Below are 25,678 nucleotides of genomic sequence, written 5' to 3'. Positions count from 1 at the left end.
CTGGCCAAAGGAGGAGATAGAAGCCACTGACATAAAGACAAGAAAGCTCCTTACCATGCATGGAGGGTTTCACCCCAAATCCAGCACCCTGAGGCTGTACGCTAAGCGGAAGGAAGGGGGCCGGGGACTGGTGAGTGTCAGCACCACAGTCCAGGATGAGACAACGAACATCCAAGAATACATTAGGAAGATGGCCCCAACTGACCGAGTGCTCAGTGAATACCTCAGGCAGCAGAAACCCAAGAAAGAGGAGGGAGACGAGGAACCATCATGGAAGGACAGGCCCCTGCACGGTATGTACCACCGGCAGATAGAGGAGGTGGCTGATATCCAGAAATCCTACCAGTGGCTGGACAAAGCTGGACTGAAAGACAGCACAGAGGCACTAATCATGGCAGCACAAGAACAAGCTCTGAGCACAAGATCCATAGAGGCTGGGGTCTATCACACCAGGCAAGACCCCAGGTGCAGGCTGTGTAAAGATGCCCCAGAGACAATCCAGCACATAACAGCAGGGTGCAAGATGCTAGCAGGCAAGGCATACATGGAACGCCATAACCAAGTGGCCGGCATAGTGTACAGGAACATCTGTGCCGAGTATAACCTGGAAGTCCCGAGGTCAAAATGGGAGATGCCCCCAAGGGTGGTGGAGAATGACCGAGCTAAGATCCTGTGGGACTTCCAGATACAGACGGACAAAATGGTGGTGGCTAACCAACCGGACATAGTGGTGGTAGACAAACAGAAGAAGATGGCCGTAGTGATCGATGTAGCGGTTCCGAATGACAGCAATATCAGGAAGAAGGAACACGAGAAGCTGGAGAAATACCAAGGGCTCAGAGAAGAGCTCGAGAGGATGTGGAGGGTGAAGGTAACGGTGGTCCCCGTGGTAATCGGAGCACTAGGTGCGGTGACTCCCAAGCTAGGCGAGTGGCTCCAGCAGATCCCAGGAACAACATCGGAGATCTCTGTCCAGAAGAGCGCAGTCCTGGGAACAGCTAAGATACTGCGCAGGACCCTCAAGCTCCCAGGCCTCTGGTAGAGGACCCGAGCTTGAAGGATAAACCGCCCGCAGGGGCGTGCTGGGTGTTTTTTTTTTTTGTATATATATATATTCGATTCTATACCTGTGTGTCCACAATAGTTAGTCTTGTATCTAGTCCTGTGAGGTTACTTTACATGTTACTGAGGCGCCCTGATTGAAGGAATTGCCTCCACTAGTTCCTCTGCCGTCTCTATGTCCCTGTTTGTCAACCATGGCATCAGTCCCATGTGTTTGCATGTAATGTCGTGGAACATTATTTTAAGTTAGATTTGGGTCAACTCTGGCTTCAGTGTCCACTCGAGGGGATTTCACTCAGCGATGATGTCATTTATTTATTAACCCATGTAACTAAGTGTGTAAATCATGATTCGGTTTAATGAAGAAGACCTCAGCAACACATGTATTGTCAACAAGACTGTAACACGTGGTATAAAACAGGCAGGTTTTGGTGTCGGCCACAAAGGTCAGAGTGAAAGCCAAGCCTGAGCTAAATGGCTGTCCACTAACCTCTTTCCCGCTAACGCAATTCATTAAAGAAAACTTTATCTGCCCCAGCAGGGCCTCTTTTTCTCACCGCAGGCATATTATGCCATGTCACGGTACAACAAAAACACTTTTAATATTGTTGGCCCTTTTATTCTGAAATTGATTAATACGTCCCTTACTACAGGCTGCGTCCCACTATGCTTTAAACAAGCTGTAGTTCAGCCTCTTCTTAAAAAACAAAACCTGGACCCAACTGTTCTGTCTAATTACAGGCCCATCTCAAAGCTTCCTTTTCTATCTAAAGTTTTGGAGAAAGTGGTCTATCTACAGTTGCAGGCACACCTCGATTCTAATATGATCTCAGAAAAATTTCAATCTGGTTTTAAATCATTACATAGCACTGAGACAGCACTTTTAAGGATTTTTAACGATATTCTCTTAACTATGGATTCTGGCAGCCCTGCTGCCCTTTTACTGTTGGACTTGTCAGCAGCTTTTGACACGGTTGACCACGACATTCTGTTATCACGGCTAGAATCGCATGCTGGCCTAAAAGGATCTGCCCTTCAGTGGTTTCGCTCCTACTTGACAGAAAGGTTCTTTTATGTCAATATGGGCCCCCACAACTCCAAATTAGCTCCTCTTAAATACGGCGTTCCTCAAGGCTCTATTTTGGGTCCCGCCCTCTTCGCACTCTATTTGCTGCCATTGGGCTCCATCTTCTCGCGGTACAGCATTTCATTTCATTGCTTTGCGGATGATCTACAGATTTATCTACCTTTAAAATCAGGATCAGATCAACCGCAGCTCTTATTACGCTGCCTTGACGATGTTAAACAGTGGTTATCATTAAATTTTTTACAGCTAAACGAAAACAAAACTGAGGTTGTCATTTTTGGCAATTTCAATCATATCGACAGCACGTTGGGTACCCTCTCCTCGTATTGTAAAACACATGTAAAAAACCTCGGAGTTTACATTGATGGTTCTTTTAAATTGAATAAGCAGGTGAGTGCAGTAGTTCAGTCCTGCTTTTTTCAGCTAAGACAGCTAGCCAGGATAAAGCCATACCTTCCGGCTGACGTCTTCGAGCGTATCATCCACCTTTTTCTTACTTGCAGATTGGACTACTGCAATTCATTGTATTATGGCCTAGATCATGCCACCATCCATCGCCTTCAGATGGTTCAAAATGCTGCTGCTCGCCTGCTAACCGGTACCAAACGGAGAGAGCATATAACCCCAATTTTAGCCTCTTTACACTGGCTCCCTGTCCCCTACAGGATCCAATTTAAACTCTTACTTTTTGTTTTTAAGTCACTCAACGCCCGAGCCCCCCCCTACTTGTCAGAGCTCCTCTCTGCCTATGCTCCAGGAAAACCCACGAGATCTAGTTCAAAACTATTGTTGTCCATTCCACGGACTAACCTCAAATCTCGTGGTGATAGATCCTTCTCTGTGGCAGGTCCCAGACTTTGGAATAGTCTCCCCTTTAATATTAGATCTGCTCAAACTCTTGAGCAATTTAAATCTTTACTAAAGACACACTTTTACGCTCTGGCTTTTAACACATTATGACCCAAGCATTTTGGATTTATCTGAATTAGTTAGTATTGTTTCAATTCTTCTATTTTATTGTTTCTATTGTTATTATTGTATTACACTGTAGTTTTTAATTTTATTGTTATTGTTAAGCACTTTGTGCAGCATCGGCTGTTGGAAATGTGCTATATAAATAAATCTGACCTTGACCTTGACCTTGACCTTAACAATGCAATTAATTACTTCTGCAGTTAAACAGAACAGGGTTATCAGGAACTCTGGGGCTTTTCCTACTTGTCAAGTAAATATGTCTGCAGGCCTATTAAAACAAGGACAGGATCAAGATGAACAATAAATAGTTAAATGCTCAGTGGCACACAAAGATCATTGTGGCTATTATCGAGTAAAGTGAACAAACAAAGGCAGGCATTTCTTTCCACGGCTCCAACGGGTGTCAAATTCATTGCATGATTGATGTCTCCAAAACACCCCTGATAAAAATCTTTCCATGCTAAAAAAAAAAAAAAGTGAGGATCCTCCCCAGATGACGAAGGACAAGCATGCATGGAAACAAGAGCAGCAGCTCCTTCCTTGTGCTGTGCACATTGCTGCTTATACTAGAGTATTTTTTGATGTAATCTCATAGATACTTATGTATGAAAACATGCAAACTTTTTCTTTTTTTTAAGTGGTCAGCTGCTACATGATTACAGCAGAGGTGCTTTCTTGTGTTTTGAACACTTATGGTATTTTCTGCATCGCATGCCCAGCTGGAAAACAGACTGTCGACTCCAGTGAAAATGTTTCCAAGCTGAGGAGTAACAACAACAAACTGGGATACAGTTTTTTAGGTCATGAAAGAACTCTGGTCGGGTTATGGAAAGTCATAAAATAAATTACACCAAGGCCACGGAAAAGAAAAAATAAGCTGCACATTTAGTTTAGTTCCAGATTGTATTTTTTGTCGGAATGTCAATTTTTTCCATAAACTTGTTCTAAAGTTAAGTTTTATTTGAACCATTACTGACATTTGATAGATGCACAAGTGCAGTCATTAAAAAATTAAACGTTTTCACGGGATTCTGTGCAGTTCTGTAAAACCTTGTAGAACCACTTTCAGCAGCCGTAACTTGAAGTCATTGTTTTGTGTATTACTTTTATCATTCTCTCACATCATTGTGGAGGAATTTTGGCCCACTCTTTAATTCAGTGTTGCTTCAGTTCACTGAGGTTTGCAGGTATTGTTTATTCACAGTTCTCTTTAGATCCTGCAACCGAATATCAGTCAGGTTGAGGTCTGATCTTTGACTAGGCCATGCAACACCTTGATTCTTTTCTTTTTCAGCCATTCTGCTGTAGATCTGCTGCTGTACTTGGGATCATTGTCCTGGTGCATGTCCAAAGATTGGCCCAGTTTTAGTTGGCTGATTTCACTCTACAGTGCTTTGGCACACAGAGGAGTTCATGGTTTAATCAGTGACTCAAAGGTTCCCAGGTTGTCTGGCTGCAAAACAAGCCCAAATCATCACACCTCCACCACCAGGTTGACAGTTGGCATTAGGTGTTTGTGCTGATATGCTGTGTTTGGTTTTCACCAAACATGGCGGTGTGCATTACAGCCAAACATCTCCACTTTGGTATGCTCTGTCTAAACGACATTGTTTCAGAGTTGTGGTTTGTTCAGATGCAGCTTTGCAAAGCTAAGCCATGCTGCCATGTTTTTTTTAAGCAAGAAGAAGCATTTGCCTGCCAGCCTTCCCAAACAAGTTGTACTTGTTCAGTCTTTTTCTATCTTTTTGAACTGTCATAAACTTTAACATGTAGCATACTAGTCGAGGTCAGTAGAGTCTTAGGCTACGTTCACACTGCAGGCGAAAGCGCATCAAATCCGACTTTTTTGACCCTATGTGACCCATATCCGATCATGGTATGACAGTGTGAACGGCACAAATCCGATATTTTCAAATCCGATCTGGGTCACTTTCGTATGTGGTACCGATACATATCTGATGTTGTAGAAAGCGACTGCTGTTTGAATGTTCATGTTGCATTAAATCAGTCTTTTACGTCACTGACACAAGACAGACGCCAGAGAAGACATCGCGAATGCTTCCTGGCCATCCCGTGAAACTGTTGGGAAGACAACGTTGGAGAAATTTGAACATTTTATTTGTACTGTAAAATCTGCAGATTCTGACAGAAATCTGCAACTATCCTTTGAAGCACCGCTCCTCTCTAAAAGAAGCAATAAGGATCATAAGTAGGCCATATGTAAATAACTTTATAACTTAAAGCAAAATTGGGAAACGTAAATTCCGGAACAAGCCTTAGATACAGCTTCTTTTTTTGCAGTTTCCTTCAGCATTGCACAGTTTCACCTTGGGGTGAATTTGTTGGGATGTCCACGCCTAAGAAGATTGTGCCATCATATTAACACACCCCTGAATCTTCCAGACCTGCAAACTGCAAAGCCTGTGCTTTAAAAGAGGTGCTCGCATTTGCTGATGATCAGTTAATCAAGTTCATTTGATTAGCAGCATCTGGCAGTGCAGTTAGTTTCTAACAGGTTTGCACAGATTCATGTGGAAATTTTCTTTTCCAAATGCAATTGTAATGTCTTTGGTCAGTAGACACCCTATTTATCAACAATAGTGGGTGTGCTTGTTTTACAAACATGATAAGCTGAATATCGTTATTATTTAATTTCATGACACTTGTCATATTTTAGAGCTTCCCACATCTGTTTTAGAAATACAAATTCAGCATGAAAGACTGCATTCTTTTGTCTCACGGTTCAAAGGGCTGACTGACTCATAAAGAGGCTATTAAGTTTACAATAATCTCTACGGAAGCCACTTGATGCACACACACAGGGGATCTAAAGTTTCTTTGTAGGAAATCTAGGGCAGGTATAGCAGTGCACACACGTAGGCATGACCCAAACACACACCCTGGCTGTGAAAGGGTTAACAACCGGTCATGATCCATCCATCGCAGCAGGCCGCTGCTCAATTATTCAACAAGCTGCGATCTAGTTTCATCACCTGCCAATGCCACTTTCAGTAGTCACTGCAAGGAGGAAAATATGGAGAAGCATCTGTGCACATAAACCAGTTAAACATGTAAACTGGTGTGTCTTCTTTCTTAGTCTGCCAAACTTCAAACTGCTCCCATTAAAGTGCACACTGTTTTGGAGATCAGTGATAACGTTTTGCGATATAACCTGTGTTGTGAAGACCAATATAAGTGATAATGGTTTAACCTTAAAATCGTAGCATTGTTCAGGCTGGCCATAAAGTCAAGCTCATGCACAATCCAGACAGATTAGTTGCTTTCATTGCAAGCCCACATGAGCTGATAGTTCATCTGATATCCTTCCGTGCATCCCTCTGGCAAATCGCATATCTTGCGTGATATTTAAGCTGCTTTAAGCTGCACAGTTACTTGTGAACCTGCAAGCTGTTTTGCAACCCACCTCCACCCCAGCTTCACCTTTCCGGCTGTATCAGTGACAGTGTCTGTTATCACTGATGCATCCTCTGTTCTGTGTTGGGTCTTGCAGCTGTTCTCACCATCTACAGCTTTCCACATATACATATGAAATGGTGAGAAGACCCCAGAACACAGCTTAGTGCTGCCTTTTTTTGGCTAATTTTGTCTTGACTTCAGTCATTTTCTGGGGAGAAAAAAAATATCTACTTTCAGGTAGAGAAATAGAGCTTTATTTGTGAAGACTGCTAACATAGGGGCCTCAATCTAACCCAAGGTTTTAAAAAAACAAATCCTCCTTATGTAAAAATTACAATTAACTGCAAGGAGCTGAGGCCAGGCAGGCAGCAAGAATCCAGGAAGTTACAGTTACTCAGCGTTTCTCTCTGATTTCTCAGACCTTCCACTGATTTAGTGCTCTGACGTTGGACTCGTCTCTGCACTTGTCCTGCTAGACCTTAGTGCTGTGTTCAGTACTGTCGACCGCAATAGTTTATTACAGAGATTCATGTCATAAGAATTAAAGCAACTGCACTGCAATGGTTTGAATCATGTCTATCTAACGAGCTCTAATTTGTTCATGTAAATGAGGAGTCCTTACACACACAGGTTAATTATGGAATTCCACAAGGTTCTGTGCTAGGACCAGTTCACTCTACATTATTATGCTTCCCCCAGGCAGTATCATCAGTATCAGGCAATGCATACATTTTTATTGCTATGCAATAAAGCATGAAAGACTGCATTCATAGTTGTGTCCTTGACAGACACAACTATGTCTGTCAAGGAAGCCAGAAGACACACACCAAATAGTTAAACTGCAGGCGTCTCAAAGACACAAAGTGGCAGTTTTCTAGCCTGAGGAAACATGGGCTGGAAGTCATGGGAGAGCCATGAATCAAACTCAGCCCTGCCAAGTCATGGACAACCATCGTATGTTACATAACTTGCACATGCATTAAGTATAACCTGCAATAAAATGACCAGATTTTAGGTTAAAGTGTTTTTAATTAGACTTGACAAGTGTTTTTGTATATGCAGTTTATATGTCACTATCCATTTTGAGCTACTAAGACGGCTCCCAAGTGACACAATTTGTCTCGAAGGACAAACTGAGCTACCGATGGCTAATGAATCTGTTCACCAGTAAATAAATCTATTGTACAAAATATGGAACTAACTGGGCAAAAGCTGCTAATGGAAAAAATATGCATAAGAAAATAAAGTGAACCAGCTCTGGCATGTCATCTCATACATTAAACAAAAGAAAGTTCAGCCCTCAAACTTTTAGTGCAATCAAAATAATCCCAATTACAGAGTTAAAGAAATGACTTGGGTATTCACCCACACATGCATCTACTGAGACCAGCAAAATGTCATTGTGGCTGGAAACTAATGCAATCCTTTGGAGGGCACTCGTCCCTTTGACAGCAAATCGTCTCAGGAAGTCACAGTCAGGATGCTCGGGTCAGTATGCGTTTGCATGTCATGTTTAATGTACAGCAGTAAGAGTGGAATATTCCATATTCCTTATAGAAAAGCAGCCTGGTCATTTTCCATGAACTTGTAGTTACATGGTCTCTCTGCTTTTTTCCAGCATTTCCTATCGCTTCTCCTCCTCTGTTTTGAAAAACAAAATGTCCAATGCTGATAACTTTCCTGATGACAAGCTAGTTTGCTGACAAAAATAAGAACATTACATCTCATTTTTCTCTCTCTCATCAAAATATTTTCTCCAAAAACCATCAAGTTTTCAGCACCCACAGTTCAAACAAACACAGTGGCTACATTTCATTTGTTTGCCTGCGATTTTGGCAAGGTTGTGTGGTAACTTAAAGCCCTCTGAGCCTTTTGGCTGTCACCCTTCGAATCTTTCAAATCAGCGCCTCCGTCCTTTACAATTTCCTCTTGCCCAAATTAATCTTCCTCGATGTGGAGCGGAGTACACACACATACACGTGAGTGAGGCGTGCAGCTAACCTGTGCTCTTAGTTTTATGCAGAAGAAACCCACAGCGCCAAAATAAAGTGTCCTGAATGCACACTATGCTTTCAGTGGGGTGCAGACAGGCACTGGGAGGCGGTTGGAGGTTAGATTGGCAGGCGCTTACGTCTCCCCCGACCTAATAACTCCCAGCTGTGCTCCTCTCAGTGTTTATGTTAGAGGAGTTCCACTGCAGACCTCGCCATCGTGTCTTACTGGAAACTTCTGTCATCATGATTTCTCTTAGCACTCTGTGTTTATGTGTTAGCTCTGCATATTCTTAAGTTGCCTGTCTCTCTTTTTTCTTGAACTTTATTTCCCAGCCCTCTCACTGCATCTAATTTTCTATCCCTCCCACACATGCACGCTCACTCATTCACTTCTCTCTCAGCCTTCCTCCTCTCCTCCGTTCTGTCATTTTCTTGTTAATTCCCTTTGCCTACATCCCAGGATAGTAATGCATTCGATATTGCAAATATTTTTTCTCTCCCTTGGACAGTCCGCCCCAGCTGCCCAACCCAGGCACTTCCTCTCCAGCCAGGAAACAGAGGACTGTGAATTATTCCATTGTTTGTCAGTTCTTACTCCCTTCTCTTCTTTCTCTCCCTCCATCTAATGGCAAGCTGCCCAGATCACTGCTGCCCTAAAGAATTCTGCGCCTGAACTGAAATTATATGTTGCCATCTTTGTTATTTTTGAGGTCTTTCTTGGTGAGAACTGCTGTGGAGATTCATGTTCTCGGGAGCCGTTTGCGTTAATGTCCAGGAAGTTGAATGGAAATGAGTGACGAGTTAGAAAATAGGGAAAAAAAAGAAAAGAAGAAGCTGTCATCAACCATCATCTCCTGTTAACACACCATACTACCTTTGTCTCTTTTCTCTCTCACCCTGCCCACATGCTCCATATGTATTTATAGCCGGCGCAAGCTGGACCGTGATCTTAGTTTTTGCATATGCAGCGAAAGCAAAAGGCTTCTCAAGTTGCGTAATGTGGCTGGAGCTACATCATGTGAACACAGCGTGTGTACATTATGTGGACTCCAGCTCAGCCTGTCTGTTATCTCAACGCTAATATCAGCAGGGGTTATGGAGCTGGCCATCCCTCTCGCAGCACATTTCTCTCCTGGGTGTGTAGGAGGGTAAATCAGCATGATCACACTGTAGAACTCAAGGCACAATTATACAGGTTCTATAAATGTCTTCACCCAGGCTATTAGTCAGAGATATGCTGCAAATGGACATTTTCAGTCCAGATTGAAATCTTATAATAAAATCAGACATCCTATTAAATGAGTGAATGGTGGTACATGAAAAGGAGGTTATTGTTATCCAACAAAAAAATCAGCCGGAACTATTCAAAACGTAACGCGGTGAGTATGATTAAATTACCACTGAATTTAAGCATCACTTTTTATGTATAAAATATTCACACAGTGGAGAGGGAAGTTGGTGGAGCGTGTTTAGTTACCGGCTTCTGAAAATCATCACATGGTCTGCAGAAAGGAGCGTGTTACTTTGATGGATTACATCTTTTTTTACATTTACATATGAACCACTGTACATATATCCCTACATAAATACCACTGCTGTGATGTAACTTCTCTGCAGACCAAACATCAGCTGCGATTGATCTCATCTCTCTCTCTGATGCTCACATGTTTTATTGTTCACACTTTTTATTGTTTTCTGACATCATGAACTGATAGCTGTTGGCAATTTATATTTTTTCACTTTTATTTCTATTCCTATGGTATATACACTCACCAGCCATTTTTTCAGGTACACCTGTTCAACTGTGTGTTAACACAAATGCATAATAATTAGCCAATCACATGGCAGCAATTCAGTGGCCTGCTAAAGTTAAGAATGGGGAAGAAAGGTAATTTGCAGTAAGTAACTTGCTGATAACTGGGATTTTACCACACAAAACAGACCATTTACAGACAATGGTTGCATCAGGGAGCCCTGGGAAAAAATGCCGTGTTGATGTCAGAGGTCAGAGGATTATGGCCAGACTGCTTCAAGGCAACAGAAACAACCACGCTTTGCAGAAGAGCATCTTTGAATGAATAGCAGGTCAAATCTGTAAAACTAAGTACAGCAGCAGAAGTCCACACCAGAAGCTAAGAACAGGAAAGTTCACACAGACTCACCAAAACTGGACAATAGAGGATTGAAAAAATGTTACCTGGTCTGATAAGTTTCAATTTCCTTTGTGACACTCTGACAGTAGGGCCAGTTTGGCCTGAATAACATGAAAACATGGATTTATTCTCACGCTGGTGATGGTGGTGTAATAGCGTTGTGGATATTTTCTTGGCCCACTTTGGGACCCCTTAGTACCAACTGTCCATTTGTTAAACACCACAGCCTATATGAGCATTATAGCTGACCGTGTCCATCCATTTATGACCACAGTGTACACATCTTTTGACGGCTGCTTCCAGCAGGATAACACTCCATGTAACAAAGCTCGAATCACCTCAAATTGGTTCGATAGTTGCTTCACAGAAAGAAAGCCATAGCTGATGTTGTATTTCCTGCATGAAGAAAGCTGCGTTACGATACAGCAGACCGTTGCTGGTTGTAACCACTGTCTGATCCTTTAGCTGTGTCATTGAAGTTTGAAAGTTAACAAACTAGTTTGCCAGCTTATTACCAACTGCTGCCTCCGTGACTGTAGCTGTGATTATGACTCTAACTGTAGCTATGGATGTGGTTTGGCTGTTAGGAATATGGCTGTGAGTCATTAGCTTAAAATGTGTGTGTGTGGCTGACTATGTCAAGTGAATTGTGCTGGTTGAGTACAGTATTAAGTTCCTACAGTTGTTGCTAACACATCTGTAATAGAAGGGCCACAAAGAATGGCGTACAGTTACAAATATTCAGAATCAGAATCAGAAAGGGGTTTATTGCCAAATGTTGAGCAGGTTTACAACATTAGGAAATTGCTGCGGTGCTTCAGTGCAAACATAGTGTCATAAATAGCACTTAAATAGACATGAAAAAATAAAAGTAGGGATAAGAATTCATGCACACTATTTGATTGTACCAGCACTACTGCAATAGCCATGTCCTCAGGCAACACAACTTGTCAAAGCATGGCCTTTTAAAATGAGTGATGTGTCAAGTGTCAAGTCACCAGTTCTTTTTCTAGTCTCTGTTGAGGGTTTCCCTTAACTGACAGTGTAGATTAATTGTATTGTGTGTTATGCAAAGCAGGCGAACAAACATCTTTTTCCCATTCACTTGCAGGAGGCCCAGGCTGAAGCTCAAACCCAGCCCGAGTCCCAGTCGAGGCCCCAGGTCAACCCATCCGAGCTCGCTCCACGTCTCTGCCACCTGGTGCGGTCAGAGATGGGCTACGGCTTCAACCTTCACAGTGATCGGTCGCGGCCCGGACAGTACATCCGCTCCCTGGACCCCGGGTCACCTGCAGACCATGCCGGGCTCCAGCCTCAAGACAGACTCATAGAGGTGTGGAGTCTTTGTATCTGTAATATTACTCAGAAATGTAAAGTGCAACATATTACTTGTAACTGTTCTTGAAAGCAATGCAGTAATGTTACTTAATTACTCACTATATGAAGTAATCTGTTACATTACTCTATAAATGACCTGAAATGCAATGTTGTATAGTTAGTAGTTACCAGTTCCACAGACCACGCAAGTAACTATTCTAAACAAGATGCACACACAGTCTTTCTTTCAGTTTTGAATGCATGACCATAAAAACCAGAAACACAAAGCAAATCTTTTCTTTGTGTTGGTGGTTTTGCCGCCCCTCCCTTTAGACTTCAAAGCGATCGTCATGGTGATTCTACTGTAGATGTACAGGTAGAAATGGAGGCTGCAGCTCCGACTGACGCCCGTTGAAGTTCAGGGCCTGGTTTGCTGGTTTGGAGTTGCCATACGTTCAGCTTTAACATCACTCTGGGTTCTATCTGTGTTAGTAGCATCATCCAGTTTGTCTGTCCTGGACTCACTTTGCATTTCAACATCTTGTCCTTTCGTGCAATAAAAATAAAGTTAATCTTCATTCCTCAAAAGCTGTAGACCTCTCCACCATTTACCTCCTCCAAGCCCAACATGCAGATGACTGAAGAACCAAGTAACACAAGAAAAACACATAAGTATTATTGTAATGTAATTACTTAATTTACTACAACAACGTGTTACTGAAAAGTGTAATGTGATTACAGTAATTTGTGACTTGGGAACGCACTACACACGGCACTGAATATTATATACAATTCAGTGCAATCCAGAAAAATCACATTGTCCAGTAAATTTTTCCTCTTTAAAGGTAGGAAAGTCCAGTTTTTACAGGTGTATGTGTTTGTGATGTAAAATTAAGTTATTCAGACATGAACAGTATGATGACAACATCCCTGACCATGTGAGATTTTGAAATTGGTTAACTGGATATAGCCTAAGTTGAAGGTTGTGCACAGTCCCCAAACAGATACTTTTAGGACATTGATAGACTTGCATGCTGAATGAGTGAAGTTAGTAAAGTTTAGCAGGTCAAAGAAGTGTCCTTAAGCAATCTAAGGTGCAAAATTTCCAGAACAACATATTAAGTAATTATTGTGTGAGAGGTTTTTTGGCGTGGGCACAGCAGACCAGAAAAACAAGTGAGGATATTTTAAAGCACGTAGACGCGCACTGATGAGTTGATTACTGGTGATGCATACTGCATTCCCGTCACGGAAGATTATAAGAACCCCAAAAGGCCTCTTTCGTAAGAAAATCATACCAAAACACTTCGCATGACTTTCTTCGTAGCTGTTCCCTCATCACTAGAAGCTGATGGGTGACTTTACATTATGTTTGCATTTGAAAAAATCCATTTGATTTAGAGTATTTGTACACAAGACATTCGCCACCTTATTGGAAACATTCAAAATTCAGCAATAAACCATTTTAAATGGTATAAAATGGAGATTTTTCATTAGTTGTTATTTTTAAACAAAGGCTTCAGGATTTGAGAGCAGTCTCACACATGTGATCAAATACAGATGTGACCCTGGCTGTAATTAAAACGGCGGGCGTTACACGTTTGTGTTTCTAAGGATAACAGGACCTGCAGCCTGAACTCGAGCTTTACTGTGTCAAACTGGTGAGGCAGAGCAGGGTGGTCTCAGGGGAGAGGAGGATCTGCTATAAATCACTTTGAGCTGAGACACGAAACAATACGGAGCGTATACGTGCTCCCTCAATAACATGTAGAAAGAGACTGAGTGAGGTGGATAGCAAAGAAAGAATGCAGCAGAAAATGAAGATGCATGTGCAAAAAAGAAAAACAACATAATTATTTCAGATTTCCACCGGAGTGAGGAAACTGGTTAGAAAGTTCACGGATGTTTGGTGAACTTTCCCCTAGATTAACCAAAATCCACGCTACTGAAACATCATCATCATTATAAGTCGTTCTTCATCGGAGTGTACACACTCACACAGCATTCACCCTCGATTCTCATGACCTTTGACCTCTCCGGCTCTATATCAGGGTTGAGACTAGAGTGCAGCACATTACATCAAACAGGACTCCAACAGGCTCTGATAGAAAAGTTAAACGAAGCTAAAATCTAGCGAAACATACTGATGCTTTTGTAGCTCCTGGTTTCAGTTGATAGCTCGCAGATATACTTCCTCCTAAGTAAATAAGGTGGTGTATTACGATGGGTAGAAGAGTTAGATGAAGAGAGCCCCATCAGCCAGTTAGCAGTTATGACACATATTTAATTTGAATGTACTGGCAATCCTAAGCATAAAAATCACAATATGCCATTAGAGCAGATTCGGTGGTGCAGTTTTTTAGCACTGTCGCCTCATAGTAAGAAAGTTCTTGGTCAGCTGGGACCTTTGTTTATGGAGTTTGTATGTTCTTCCAGTGCCTGCGTGGGTTTCCTCCAAATGCTCTGACTTCCTCCCACAACCCAAAGACATCCATGTTGGGTTCATTAGTGATTCTAAATTGGGTGTAGGTGTCAGCGTGAATGGGGGGGTCTGCTATTCTGCGTTAACCTTACCACAGACTGACAACCCATGTCTCTCTCAATCGAGCCCTTCCACAACCTTAGTTGGAGTTTAACCCTCCTGCCATCCTTTAAAAAACTCACACCCATCACCCTAGGGACCATTCTCAGCCACGCCATAAAAAGACCATATATCCATATTTTATTCCACTTTAAAATAGCCAACCTTGTAAAACTACTTCTCCCTGAAATATTCATGTAAAGTTTTAATTATATTTTCGTTGTTTTAACCCTTCAAATCCCTGTGAGCGCCCTGTGTTATAAGCCCCAAAAACCAAAAAACGAAACTAAATATTTCCACAAAAAACCAGTTGAAGTAATATGTGATTGTCATTATAAGTAGGCCTTTAGATGGACCAAAGATTGGCACCAACATACATTTTGACCTGCCATTATTTTTTTTGCATTTTTTTTGCAATTTAAAAATTAAAACTTCAAGGCCCTGAGTCTTCATTGACATCCAAGAAAAGAAGAAAAAATAAAATCATATGATGATAATTTGGGGTTGAAAAATAGCGTTTATAATGGAAGTCAATGGGCAGAAAATGGTCCCCAGGGTGATGGGTGTGGGGATTTCTGCTGCTCAGCCATTTTAGGCTGATTTAAGGAATTCACACTGGAATATTAACATTGACAGGTAAAAACTATCCTGTGGCAAGTTTGGTTATATTCCACTGAACACAGTGGAAATGGCAGCCATTTAACACATAGCAGTGGCACAAAAAGGTCCCAAGAAGGCAGGAGGGTTAAGGAAATGCATGGATATTCCGGAATGCTTAAAGTGAGTTTTGCCCTTTTTCTCCAGTCTTTATGCAAACCTAAACGAGCAGAGCAGAGTTGCTGTTCACCAAAGTTAGCAAGAGGCGAGTTTGTGCTGGCAACGTGCTTATCATTAGAAAATAAAGTGCGCTGATGCTTCACTGGAAAATTAGATGGCTGGAGAGAGAGTGTGGGAACATCCTGTAGCAGGTCAACGAAGGCACTGACTGTCCTCCACCTCCCTTCTCCATGGAGACAGAAACCGAGGGACACTCACAGACATGAACATTCATATACAGATGAAGTTGAATGGTACTCAACCTTACTAATTTAAAGCGCTTGAGTGAAATTATGAATACGTATGCATATGCAGAGTAAAGAGCAGGGTTAATTGGCATAGAAATAACACGCCCAGTATTGTGTGCTTATTTAGAGCAGAGAAAAAGTTATTTTTAATTTCCTGTCAAATTCAGTGTATGAGTTGTTTGTGGATCAGCAAATCTGAGTCTTTGTGAAGTTAGTTGGCTGCTGTGTGAGTTAGTGTGGGAGAGCACCCTGATAATTACAGCCATCTCTGACCATGCGTCAAGATGCGCTTGTGTTATCTGTCAGCAGCTTGTTAGAGACCATGACAGATCTCTCTTTCTCCATCTCCCGGCGTCTTTTTCTCTCACTACGCCCCATTACACAGGACGCGTGTTAAGACTATGATGAGAGCTCAGCTTTCTGCCCATGTCTGGCAGAAGCCCTGACACCAGTGAACGCCTCATCAGTCTCTGTGCCAACTGCCTCACTCAGTTTTTTGCTGCATATAGATCGGTGCAGCCTCATGGACCTCCTAGTTTGCCTATAGTTACTCATTTAAAATGGAAATGCAGCTATGTGTGCCTTCTTGACTCCCACACCATGTGCAAGTTTGATGTGAAGATCACTGGTGGAATCTTACGCTCTAATTCCTGGTAGAAGATTTCTATTGGTGTAACATCACTACAAACTTGTGTCCATGGAACCTGTTAAATTCCCTGATGAAGGCATTGGAGTTTTCTATGTTGAAAATAAAAGTAAAGGTATTTTAAATGTGATTCAAGTTGCTGTAAGGAACGCTTACACTACTATCCTAACAGAGCACTTTGCACTTTGCTCCTAGTCAGATCCTTCAGCTTTCAGGCCCTTTCCTGTAGAAGCAGCTCCCAGTTTGGTTTCAGAAGGCAGACCAGTAAGGCTTAAAAACTTCCTTTTAGATCAAACTTAGTTTCAGTTATGTTCCACTAAGGCTTAGACTTCACTCTTCGTATGTTTCTTCTCTTTCCCCTTATCCTCCCTCTCTGAGTCTGGAACTGCTGGAGGTTTCTTCCTGTTCAAAGGGAGTTTTTTCTTTCCACTGTCACCAAGTGCTTCTTCAAAGGAGGTCGTCTGATTGTGGAGGTTTTCTTTTCGTTCTAATATTGTAGATGTAAAACACCTTGAGGCAAGTGTTTTTCTATGGTTTGCAGCTATATAAACAAAACTGAGTTGAACGGAACAATTGAAATGATTGTTTAGCTGGTAAACTTTAAAAATTGTTGTTCTATGTAAATTACATTAACATCTGTTACAAGCATGACTTAATCTGAGGCAAAATACTTGCAAACATTCATCTAAATCACATTTCATGCTTTGTTTGTTTGTCCGGCATCCCCTCCTGGGACTCTGCGTGGACAGAAGTGTTAAAAGTCACTCACAGTATCACATGCGTCATATTCTCAGATGTGTGGATGCATTTAAAATTGTTTGTTTCGATCAGTCCAAGGTTAGACCCACATGTGCAAATAGCATGAAAAACGTGAACTGCAGGTGGCAGGACCTCAGAAACGCACAGTCAGAGTATCAAGAGGTCCCACAAGGGTTTGTCCCATGAGAAATAAGCTTCTGCACGTTTCTACAGCCTGTATTAATGAGCTCAGTGGGCAAAGAACAGAGTGTATTGTCTTGTGTGGGATGGACTGTTAATGAAGTCTGTGAAACATGACACAACACCTGTTGTTTGGCCAAATACAAAGATGTTTGTTCTCTCGGATTCAAACTGTCTGTCTGTCCCTCTGGCTGACATAAGTCCTGCATTTGTGATTTTTTGATGTAGAGAGGTTCACATTTTTCCATCTGTTGATCCTGCTCTCTCTACATTTCATTTCCATCTACTCTCTTTGCCCTTCCCTTCATTTTCTGTTTCCTGGTCTGTCATATTGTACCTTTTTGTCTACAGTTTTATTTTTTAAAGCTCAAATTTTCCATCCTCCTCTATCATAAGCAGTGAAATTTTACACAAATTTCCCTTCAGTACACTGACACCTGAAACTTGCACTATAGCCAGAGCCAAGGAGAGCCATCAATAATTGATTGTGTACCGACACTAACTCGGCATGCCGCGACTGCTGCCTTTTGAGAAGCCACGGTCTACTCAAAGTTTTCAAAACACAGCATCTAGATAAGATGAGGCAACAACAGACTGTTGTGTTATGCAAGTGAAGTGTAGAAAGCAAGGGCGACGTCACACAAGAGTAGATGTGGATGTGTGCTTTCCACACTGTTACGTCACGCTGCATCCATGGCCACACGTACGTACAGATGTAAAGAAAAAAGCTTTGCTTAATCGCTGTTGCAGAAATTCAAGAGGTAGTAGAATTGTTGCATTTTTCAGGCCCCCTGAAAAATAAACTCTGTGCAATTAGTTTGTGGCTGCATGGCTCCCCCTGCTGTTTGAATGAGGTAGCACAGACTTCTGTACTGTACTGTCCCTTAAAAACTGACATTTCAGCAGAAGTCAAAATACCCTAAATGTCATTCCTTTAGGCTAAAATTTTATGACTATTCCTAAAGTGACCCAAAATGACCCTGGGTCGAATCAAGGAAAATCATGTTTTGAGGGAGTCTTGAATCATCAAACTATACATGCCATGTCTGTGTGTATTTTTTTTTATGGGACAGTGATGACAAAGTTGAATAAGGACCTCAACACTGTAATGAGGGCTGTCCGTGTTCCCATCCCATTTGCCCAGATTGCCCAAAAGACACTTCATGCAGGTGTTCAGTCCAAAATAGAGAGTACTATTCACTGTATAGCTAACTATTAAGAAATTCAGTTTAAAGCTGTCATAAGCCTGGATGGAAAAGTTAAAAAGAATAACATGTAAAAGCATGATTCTTTTAAACAAAAGCAACCTTTCTTTTGTGTGTGTGTGTGTGTGTTTTCCAGGTTAATGGCGTTAACATCGAGGGCATGCGGCATGCAGAGGTGGTGGCCTTCATCAAGAAAGGGGGAGATGAAACCTGGCTGTTGGTGGTGGATCCAGAAACAGACGAGCACTTCAAGAGGAGGGGATTGATCCCCACAGTCAGCCATGTAAAAGGTGGGATTGTGCTACATCAGGCTATTTGATGGGCTTGAATTTCCAAGAAGCCCTGTTGAGGAAGCACATGGCAGATATTTTATTGCATTATTTTGGTGAACATTTTTTCAAAAAAGATGTTTATAGTTTTTATAAACTAGATAGAGCTTTCTTCTTTGTTAGAAGACAGTCACAAAGATAGCCTGTTTAAACAAAAAAGCTTTAACTACTTATTAAAAGACTCTACGGAGTCAACTTGTAGTAATAGATTGTTCCACGGTTTTGGTGCCACAGGCTGAAAGGCTTTGTCATCCCCTCTCATCTATTTAGTCATGTACAGGGAAAACTAACAAATTCAGAGCCTGTGAATGAAGACATCAAGCAGCAGTGCAATTTGTAGGTAGATGACATAAATAATCTGGAGCCTGGCCATTTAGTGCTCTGTTTGTAAATATAAGAATTTTAAAATCTCTTGGGAGCCAATGTAAAGAGGATAAAATGGGAGTAATGTGAGCTTACTAGAACCTTTTAACAGGATGGCCACAGTATTTTATATCGCTTGGAGAGGTGAAAGAGATGATTTGTCCAAGAATGTAAACATGGCATTACAGTAATCTAAACACAATGGCACAGATGGATGAATATTTTTCTCCCGTTCACCTGAGGAGACCATATGTTGCAATTTAGAAATGTTCTTTAAATGAAAAAGGCAATAAAGATAAAGATTTTTCATCCAAGTTAAAGCCCAGGGAAGAATTGTTGAGCCTGGCATATTTTATGATCTTGGTCTTGGTCTTGGTGATATTTAAAACAAAGCAATTGGTAGAGAGCTAATGACTAATCTGTGTTAAACAGTGGACTAGGGGAACCTCACCTGTCCAGCTGGTGAGGTTTTAAAGGGATATAAAGCTGAATGTCATCGATGTAAAAACATTTGATAAGAAAAATCAATAAAAGATTGAAGGATGCCAGCTAAAGTATTTAGGATTTAGAAAGAAAAATACTAATTACCCCATGACTAAACCTTGTGGAGTCCCACAGTTTAGGGAGGCAATGTTAGAGGTGCACTTGCCAACCCTAACAGAGAAAGACCTATCAGATAAGTAAGAGGAAACCCAATCTAACGCAGAGCCAGCGATACCAGCTAAAACCTTAAGCCTATAAAGTAAAATGTTACAGTTAATGGTATTAAAAACTGCACTGAAGTAAAATCCATAAGACGCCATAAAAAGATCATTATACACCTTTAAAAGAGTGGTGGCAGTGGAGCGCTGCTTTTTACAGCCAGACTAATTTGGCTTTAATTTGTTCAGGTCATCTGCTTAGCACTGACTAAAAAGTCTAGCATACACAAACAAATAATTTGGGGTATCTTCCTATGTAAAGTTATTTTTTTTTTTGAACAATTATTATCAAATAATGACAAAAGTAAAGACAAGCACTATGTCAAATAAGCCGTGGGCTTGGAAAACACTTCCTTCATATGTGAATGTTTTCGCAGACTATGACGGTCCATCCATATCCAATGGCTCCCCCAGTCCTCAGATCAATGGCAGCTCTACCACTCAGTCCATCCGGTCCACGCATTCTGACCTCAGCAGCCAGGGCAACAGCACGCAGGTGGATGTGAGCATTTGTGCACAGTGACATGTTTGGGCTTTGTACCTCCACATAAAAGCCTCTACCCTAATCCTTTGTTTGCATCTGTCTGTCTCATCATTTCTAGCTGGCAGATGATGAAGGTGGCCAGCTGTCTGACCCCTTTGCCGAGATGGGCCTGAGTCTCAGTGCTACGGCGGCAGAAGAAAAGAGGAAGGTCCGTGGTAAAGAAAAGAGGAAGGCCCCGCAGATGGACTGGACGAAGAAGCATGAGCTCTTCAGCAATTTCTGAGACATTCTGCTCTAAGGACACGACAAAGGACAGAGATTTATGCAGATCCCTGAATGGGAGACTTATCCTCTTGATATACAGATTCTCTTCTTCTTAGACAAAGAACCAAAATAACCCTTCAAACAGAAGATATTTTCATCCTGGGATTTAATGTGACAGAACTGTTCGAAGGATTTTACTTCTTAAGTGACTTAATAGTTCCTTTTCGTTCAAGTCCAGCATAAAGGAAGTGCTATATGACTTTGTGACTGCAAAAAATATGCTCAGAAGGGAACTTTGTCCTTACATGTACTGCTGTCCTTGGGGAAAGTGCAGTCAAATATTCACAAATTTGCCTTTGTCTTTACTTGATTATCCCATTCTCCCTACTCCTAGAGACTCTTTTTGACAGCTATTTTTATATTTAAAAAGTATAAGCGACTATGATTAAACAGTATCCCATTATCGTGGACTGCGTTTGAGAGACTTTTGAGGACACTGTGACATGAATGATTGTGGATAATGTGGGGATTTTGTCCCACAGAAGTCATAAGAAGCCCAAAGTTTGACAGAAGATCACTGTGAAAGAGTTGAGACCCTCCACCTTCAGCCCATTGATCCCATGTTTGATTGTAACCACTGATAAAGAAAATGATAGTTGAGCATAGTGTATCCTACGTGTATTCGTACCTTTACTTTGAGTCGATTACTTTGATTTACGAATCCCCTACTTGTTATTTAACCATTAGTCGTAATAAGTGTATCACCACTAACCTCTATTTACAAAGTGCTCCAGTGCACACATGCATAACAAAGGGAGGCACCACTATTATTAATTGTGTTATTGAAGGAAATAATAGGCATGAAAAGTGAGGGAGTTTCTCAGGGGAAATAGTGTGAGGGATGAGTTTTGTTGTTGTTATTGAAGGCTCGATGTGTACAGCAGGGGGCGAACTTACACCATGAATAGATACCCCCTTTTGACACTAAATGGAATAGATGTTTATCCAGACTTCATTCATCATCTTAAAATGTCCCAGAAACATTAAATAATTCAGATGAAGTGGAGAAAATAAACTTTAGATAATTTGAAGATGTATTTGTATTAGACAGCATTATTCAGATTTAATGTGAAGTGGCCTACACTTTATGAGCTAGTTATGTTTTGTTGGACTTTGATTCAAAGGTAAGTTGTTAAATATGAAGGTATGAAGCTCAGCATCATTTTATAAGTAGCTTTGGAAGGGAAATGTAATTGCTGGCCACGTGCTAATAATCAGTCAGTATTAACTATAGTATTGTCTTGTAAATGTGAAGTTTATCAAGTTGATTTGTGCTCAAGGAAGGTCAATATCTTGTGACAGTGCTGGGAGAAACCCCTGAGCCACCTTTCATTTTTTTCTACATTTTGCTAGGAAAATAGGAAATGTATGCAGTGATTTAACAAAACATGCAAATATACTTGTAAATACAGTATGTAAGGCAAAAATTCTGATGAGATTGTAAGTCAGTATTTTGTATGACCACCTTTATTTTTCAACATAGCCTGAATTCTTTTAATCCGGTCTTTAAGTCTGACGTCACTGGGCTCAAACTTCGCTGCAGGTCCCAAAGTCAAATGATCACTATGGCATCACTGAGAGTTGAAAAACTGTCTAAAGTCTTTCATCTGTAATAAAATGATCAGCGTTCTGCTCTACCAGGTGTAACATTGAGTTTATCATCCAAGCATCCATGAAAACGGAATTTATGAAATTTAACGGAGTAGAAATTAGCAGGAAGTTAGCTCGCTAGCTTCCATCTAAATACAATATAGCATGTCCTGACTGCGGGACTTTGGAAACAAATTCAAACGTACAGCTCTGTTATCACTTCCAACATAAATGAAGACAGAAAACTAAACAGCAGTGACGTTTGTAGGGTTACTGAAGTTTGGCTAGCTGGTATATAATGATGTGCTACGTGACCGCTAGCGACACAGCTATGTGAGCACACACTAACGTTTGTCCACTCGATAAAAGTTAACGTGAGTGTTCTCGGTGGTCAGGAACAAATGTAATCACATGGCAGGATGCTGTAAACGGACCAAACTTCAGCCAGGAGAACAACTGAGATAATCCATCCACAATACAAAGTTAGTCATTCATATACTGCTGCATGGGCTGGGCTGTAGTTACATCGTAAGGTTTTAAAAACTGAGCTTAGATAAATAATTAGCGGTAATAAAAGCCGAGGGATCCCAACAGTGATCACTGACTGTTTTAGGAGCTTTTTGAGATTAAATAGAAGAAAATACAAAACATTAAACATGTTAACAACACAAAAGCCATATTAAACGCAGACTACTTTAGGCCCGGAAGTAGGATTCGTGACGTCATCACTTAACGACTGGATAGCTTTCTTGTCATTTCTTTCTTCTTTTCTTTTTTTTCTCGATAGGTTGAAAGTAACAAAGTGTCTAAAGATATCATTTTAAACTGGTTCTTTGCTAAGTTGTCTGTCATGTCTACATACAAGATTGGTTTATCCCTTGAGTTAGATGCCTTTTTTAAGCTTGAATGAGTCATAGGTCAGTTTTAAGTGCTTAACAAAAAAAAGAAGGTACAAAGACTGGACTGAAAATGATTGAAAAAGCAGCCAATTTCAAAAGAAGAGAGAAAAATTACAAGAAAATTGGGTCTATGAAAACAAAATGTGAAAAAATGAAGGGTGGCTCAAGTCTGTTGCGCAACTCTGTACATTTTCCTGCTTCCGGCCAGATATAAAGCAACTGTGTCCGGAAGGAACAAATTCACCTAGAAAGCCCACTAATTAACTTGTGTGGTCTATTTTAATGATATGTTTTCTTTTTAATGAGCTTTTGAGACAAACTGGACAAAAGATGAGAGCCAAAACGCTTTTGTTTTTATCTCTTTAACTGCACATCACTAGGCTAGCTGTTAATGTATTTGTGCTAAGCTAAGTTAGCCAGCTACTCCCTATAGCTTTCTATTTTACTTACAAACAACAGAATGGCATCTATCCTCTCACAATACAAAAACTAAAAGTATGCGTATTTACCATAACATTGAACTATTTAATGTTCAGCTTTTCAATATAAGAGGATCCATGCAAGTACACTCGTAGAGATTGCATATGAAGCTAAATATCTGTATGTATGTATTCTGTAAGTGACAGCCCTGCTTGACCACTGCAAGAAGACAGTAGTTGGAGTCATGGTATCTCTCACCTACAGCTTGAGCAGTTTGTGTGGTGTATTGTAGGTTGTAGGGAGTGTCAGAGAAGCACACATTGAGGTCAGAGATGCTCTGGAGGATCTAGTGGAAGAGACTGTGGGAGCCATGGAGCTTACCGAGGATTATTACACATACAGGGACAGCTGTCATACACATGCTCACACACGTTGGGTGCACAATGTGTGTGGAGAGGAGTTATACATGCCATAATCCAACCAATATTGATATAATGTATGACAGCAAGTGGATTTCTGTTCTCATTCACGACCACAGTCTTTCCACACAGTGTCGTGATTCATCTTCAGTGTCTGTCTGTGTGCGCTGTAGGGCTCGCTCTGTATGTTCTGACAATCAGCAAAGCAGTCTCTTGTTATTGCGGCTCATGTTTGTACAGTAAAAGAATACGGTATATGTGGCAGGTTGCATTTTTTTTTCAATAAAGTGTGACAATGGTGTTTCCATCACTCTCTCTAAGATGGATTTGAGCTTTGTTTTGACCTATGTTGTATCACTGAAACATTTCTTCTCTCTATTGGTGTTTTTTTTTATAGTCACAGTATCTCTCATTTGCTCCTCATTCCTCTCTTTCCCCCTGAACCCACTCGACCTTCTGTGGCCCAGGATTATGTGGGCATACAGTTTCAGTTTCAGCGTGTTGTCAGAATTCTCCTCCACCCAGCTGCTTTGAGCTCTTTGGGCTGACAAAGGTGAAACCGAGGTCAAAAGTGCGCTTGCGTGCACATGTGAGCGTGCATGGCGAATTTGAGGCTTTTGTGTGCACCGCTATCGTCTGCCTTGAAGAGAACGACCTTTGGCTGTAATTTTTTCGCTCTTTCTTCACTCATTCCCCACAAAGTCTTCTTCTATGACTATTTCGCCACGTAAGCAAAGCACAGGTTCATGATAAGCTACTTTTTGTATTAGTGAGAAATAGCCTTTTTTAGGGTATTGCAACAGTTCAGAACCTGGAGGTCTGGACCCCCAAAATAAATCTGGAGGGACACGAGAATATTAATTGTATATGAAATAACAAAACTAATATAAATCACATTTGGCTTTTCTCTAATCTTGGCTTTATATGTAAAAAGTTTGGTAATACATGCAACACTCAAACTTCAACATAAACAGTCACAGCCACTGCATTAGGTACACCTTGGTAGTACGGAGTTGGATCCCCTTTTGCCTTCAGAAGTCTCTTAATTCTTCTTAGCATAGATTCAACAAGATGCTGGAAACATTTCTCAGAGATTTTGGTTCATAATAACATGGTAGCGTCACAAAGTAGCAGCAGATTTCCCAGCTACTAATCTACTAATGTAGATCCGACCATTCCACCACATCCCAGCGATGCTCAATTGAGATCTGGTGACTGTGGAGACCATTTGAGTGCAGTGAACTCATTATCGTGTTCATGAAACCAATTAGAGACTTGAGCTTTATAACACGGAGCATTAGCTCACAGGAAGGAGCCACCAGAGGATGGTAAACTGTGGTCCTAAAGGGATGGACATGGCAGCATGGCATTTAAAAGATGATCGATTGGTACTGAGACACTCAAAGTTTAGTAAGAAAATATCCCCCACACAATTATATCACCAGCAGCAGACTGAACCACTTTACAAGGCAGGATGGATTCATGCTTTGATGCTGTTTATGCCAAATTCTATAATCAAAGCAGAATTTGAGGCTCATCTGACCATCCAACATTTTTACAGACTTTCCAGACTTTCCTGTTCTTGGCCAACAAAAACAGCCCCTAGTTTGATCTTCTGCTGCTTTAGCCCATCTGTTGTGTGTTCAAAGATGCTCTTCTGCGTACATCAGTTGTGATGAGTGGCTATTTGAGTTACTGTTGCTTTCCTA

The 25,678-nt window shown here is 41.2% G+C and overlaps 1 protein-coding gene across 2 annotated transcripts in view; it reads left to right on the top strand.

Moving 5' to 3' along the window:
• The window catches only part of LOC308411011 (Na(+)/H(+) exchange regulatory cofactor NHE-RF2), a 51,349-nt gene extending 27,073 nt beyond the window's left edge, over positions 1 to 24,276 (top strand). Inside the window, exons 3-6 of one of the 2 annotated variants that reach the window (XM_080904698.1) lie at positions 11,800 to 12,021; positions 18,577 to 18,730; positions 20,211 to 20,335; positions 20,436 to 24,276. In XM_080904698.1, coding sequence (XP_080760824.1) covers positions 11,800 to 12,021; positions 18,577 to 18,730; positions 20,211 to 20,335; positions 20,436 to 20,600 — 666 coding nt within the window. In that variant the 3' untranslated portion in view covers positions 20,601 to 24,276. The remainder of the gene's footprint in view (positions 1 to 11,799; positions 12,022 to 18,576; positions 18,731 to 20,210; positions 20,336 to 20,435) is intronic. The other variant, XM_080904699.1, reaches the window with a different exon arrangement.
• Positions 24,277 to 25,678: the final 1,402 nt, after the last annotated feature.

The sequence above is a fragment of the Rhamphochromis sp. 'chilingali' genome (genome assembly GCF_963969265.1).
Source record: "Rhamphochromis sp. 'chilingali' genome assembly, chromosome: 15".
NCBI classification, from domain to species: domain Eukaryota; kingdom Metazoa; phylum Chordata; class Actinopteri; order Cichliformes; family Cichlidae; genus Rhamphochromis; species Rhamphochromis sp. 'chilingali'.
This window is presented reverse-complemented; position numbering and strand designations above follow the sequence as displayed.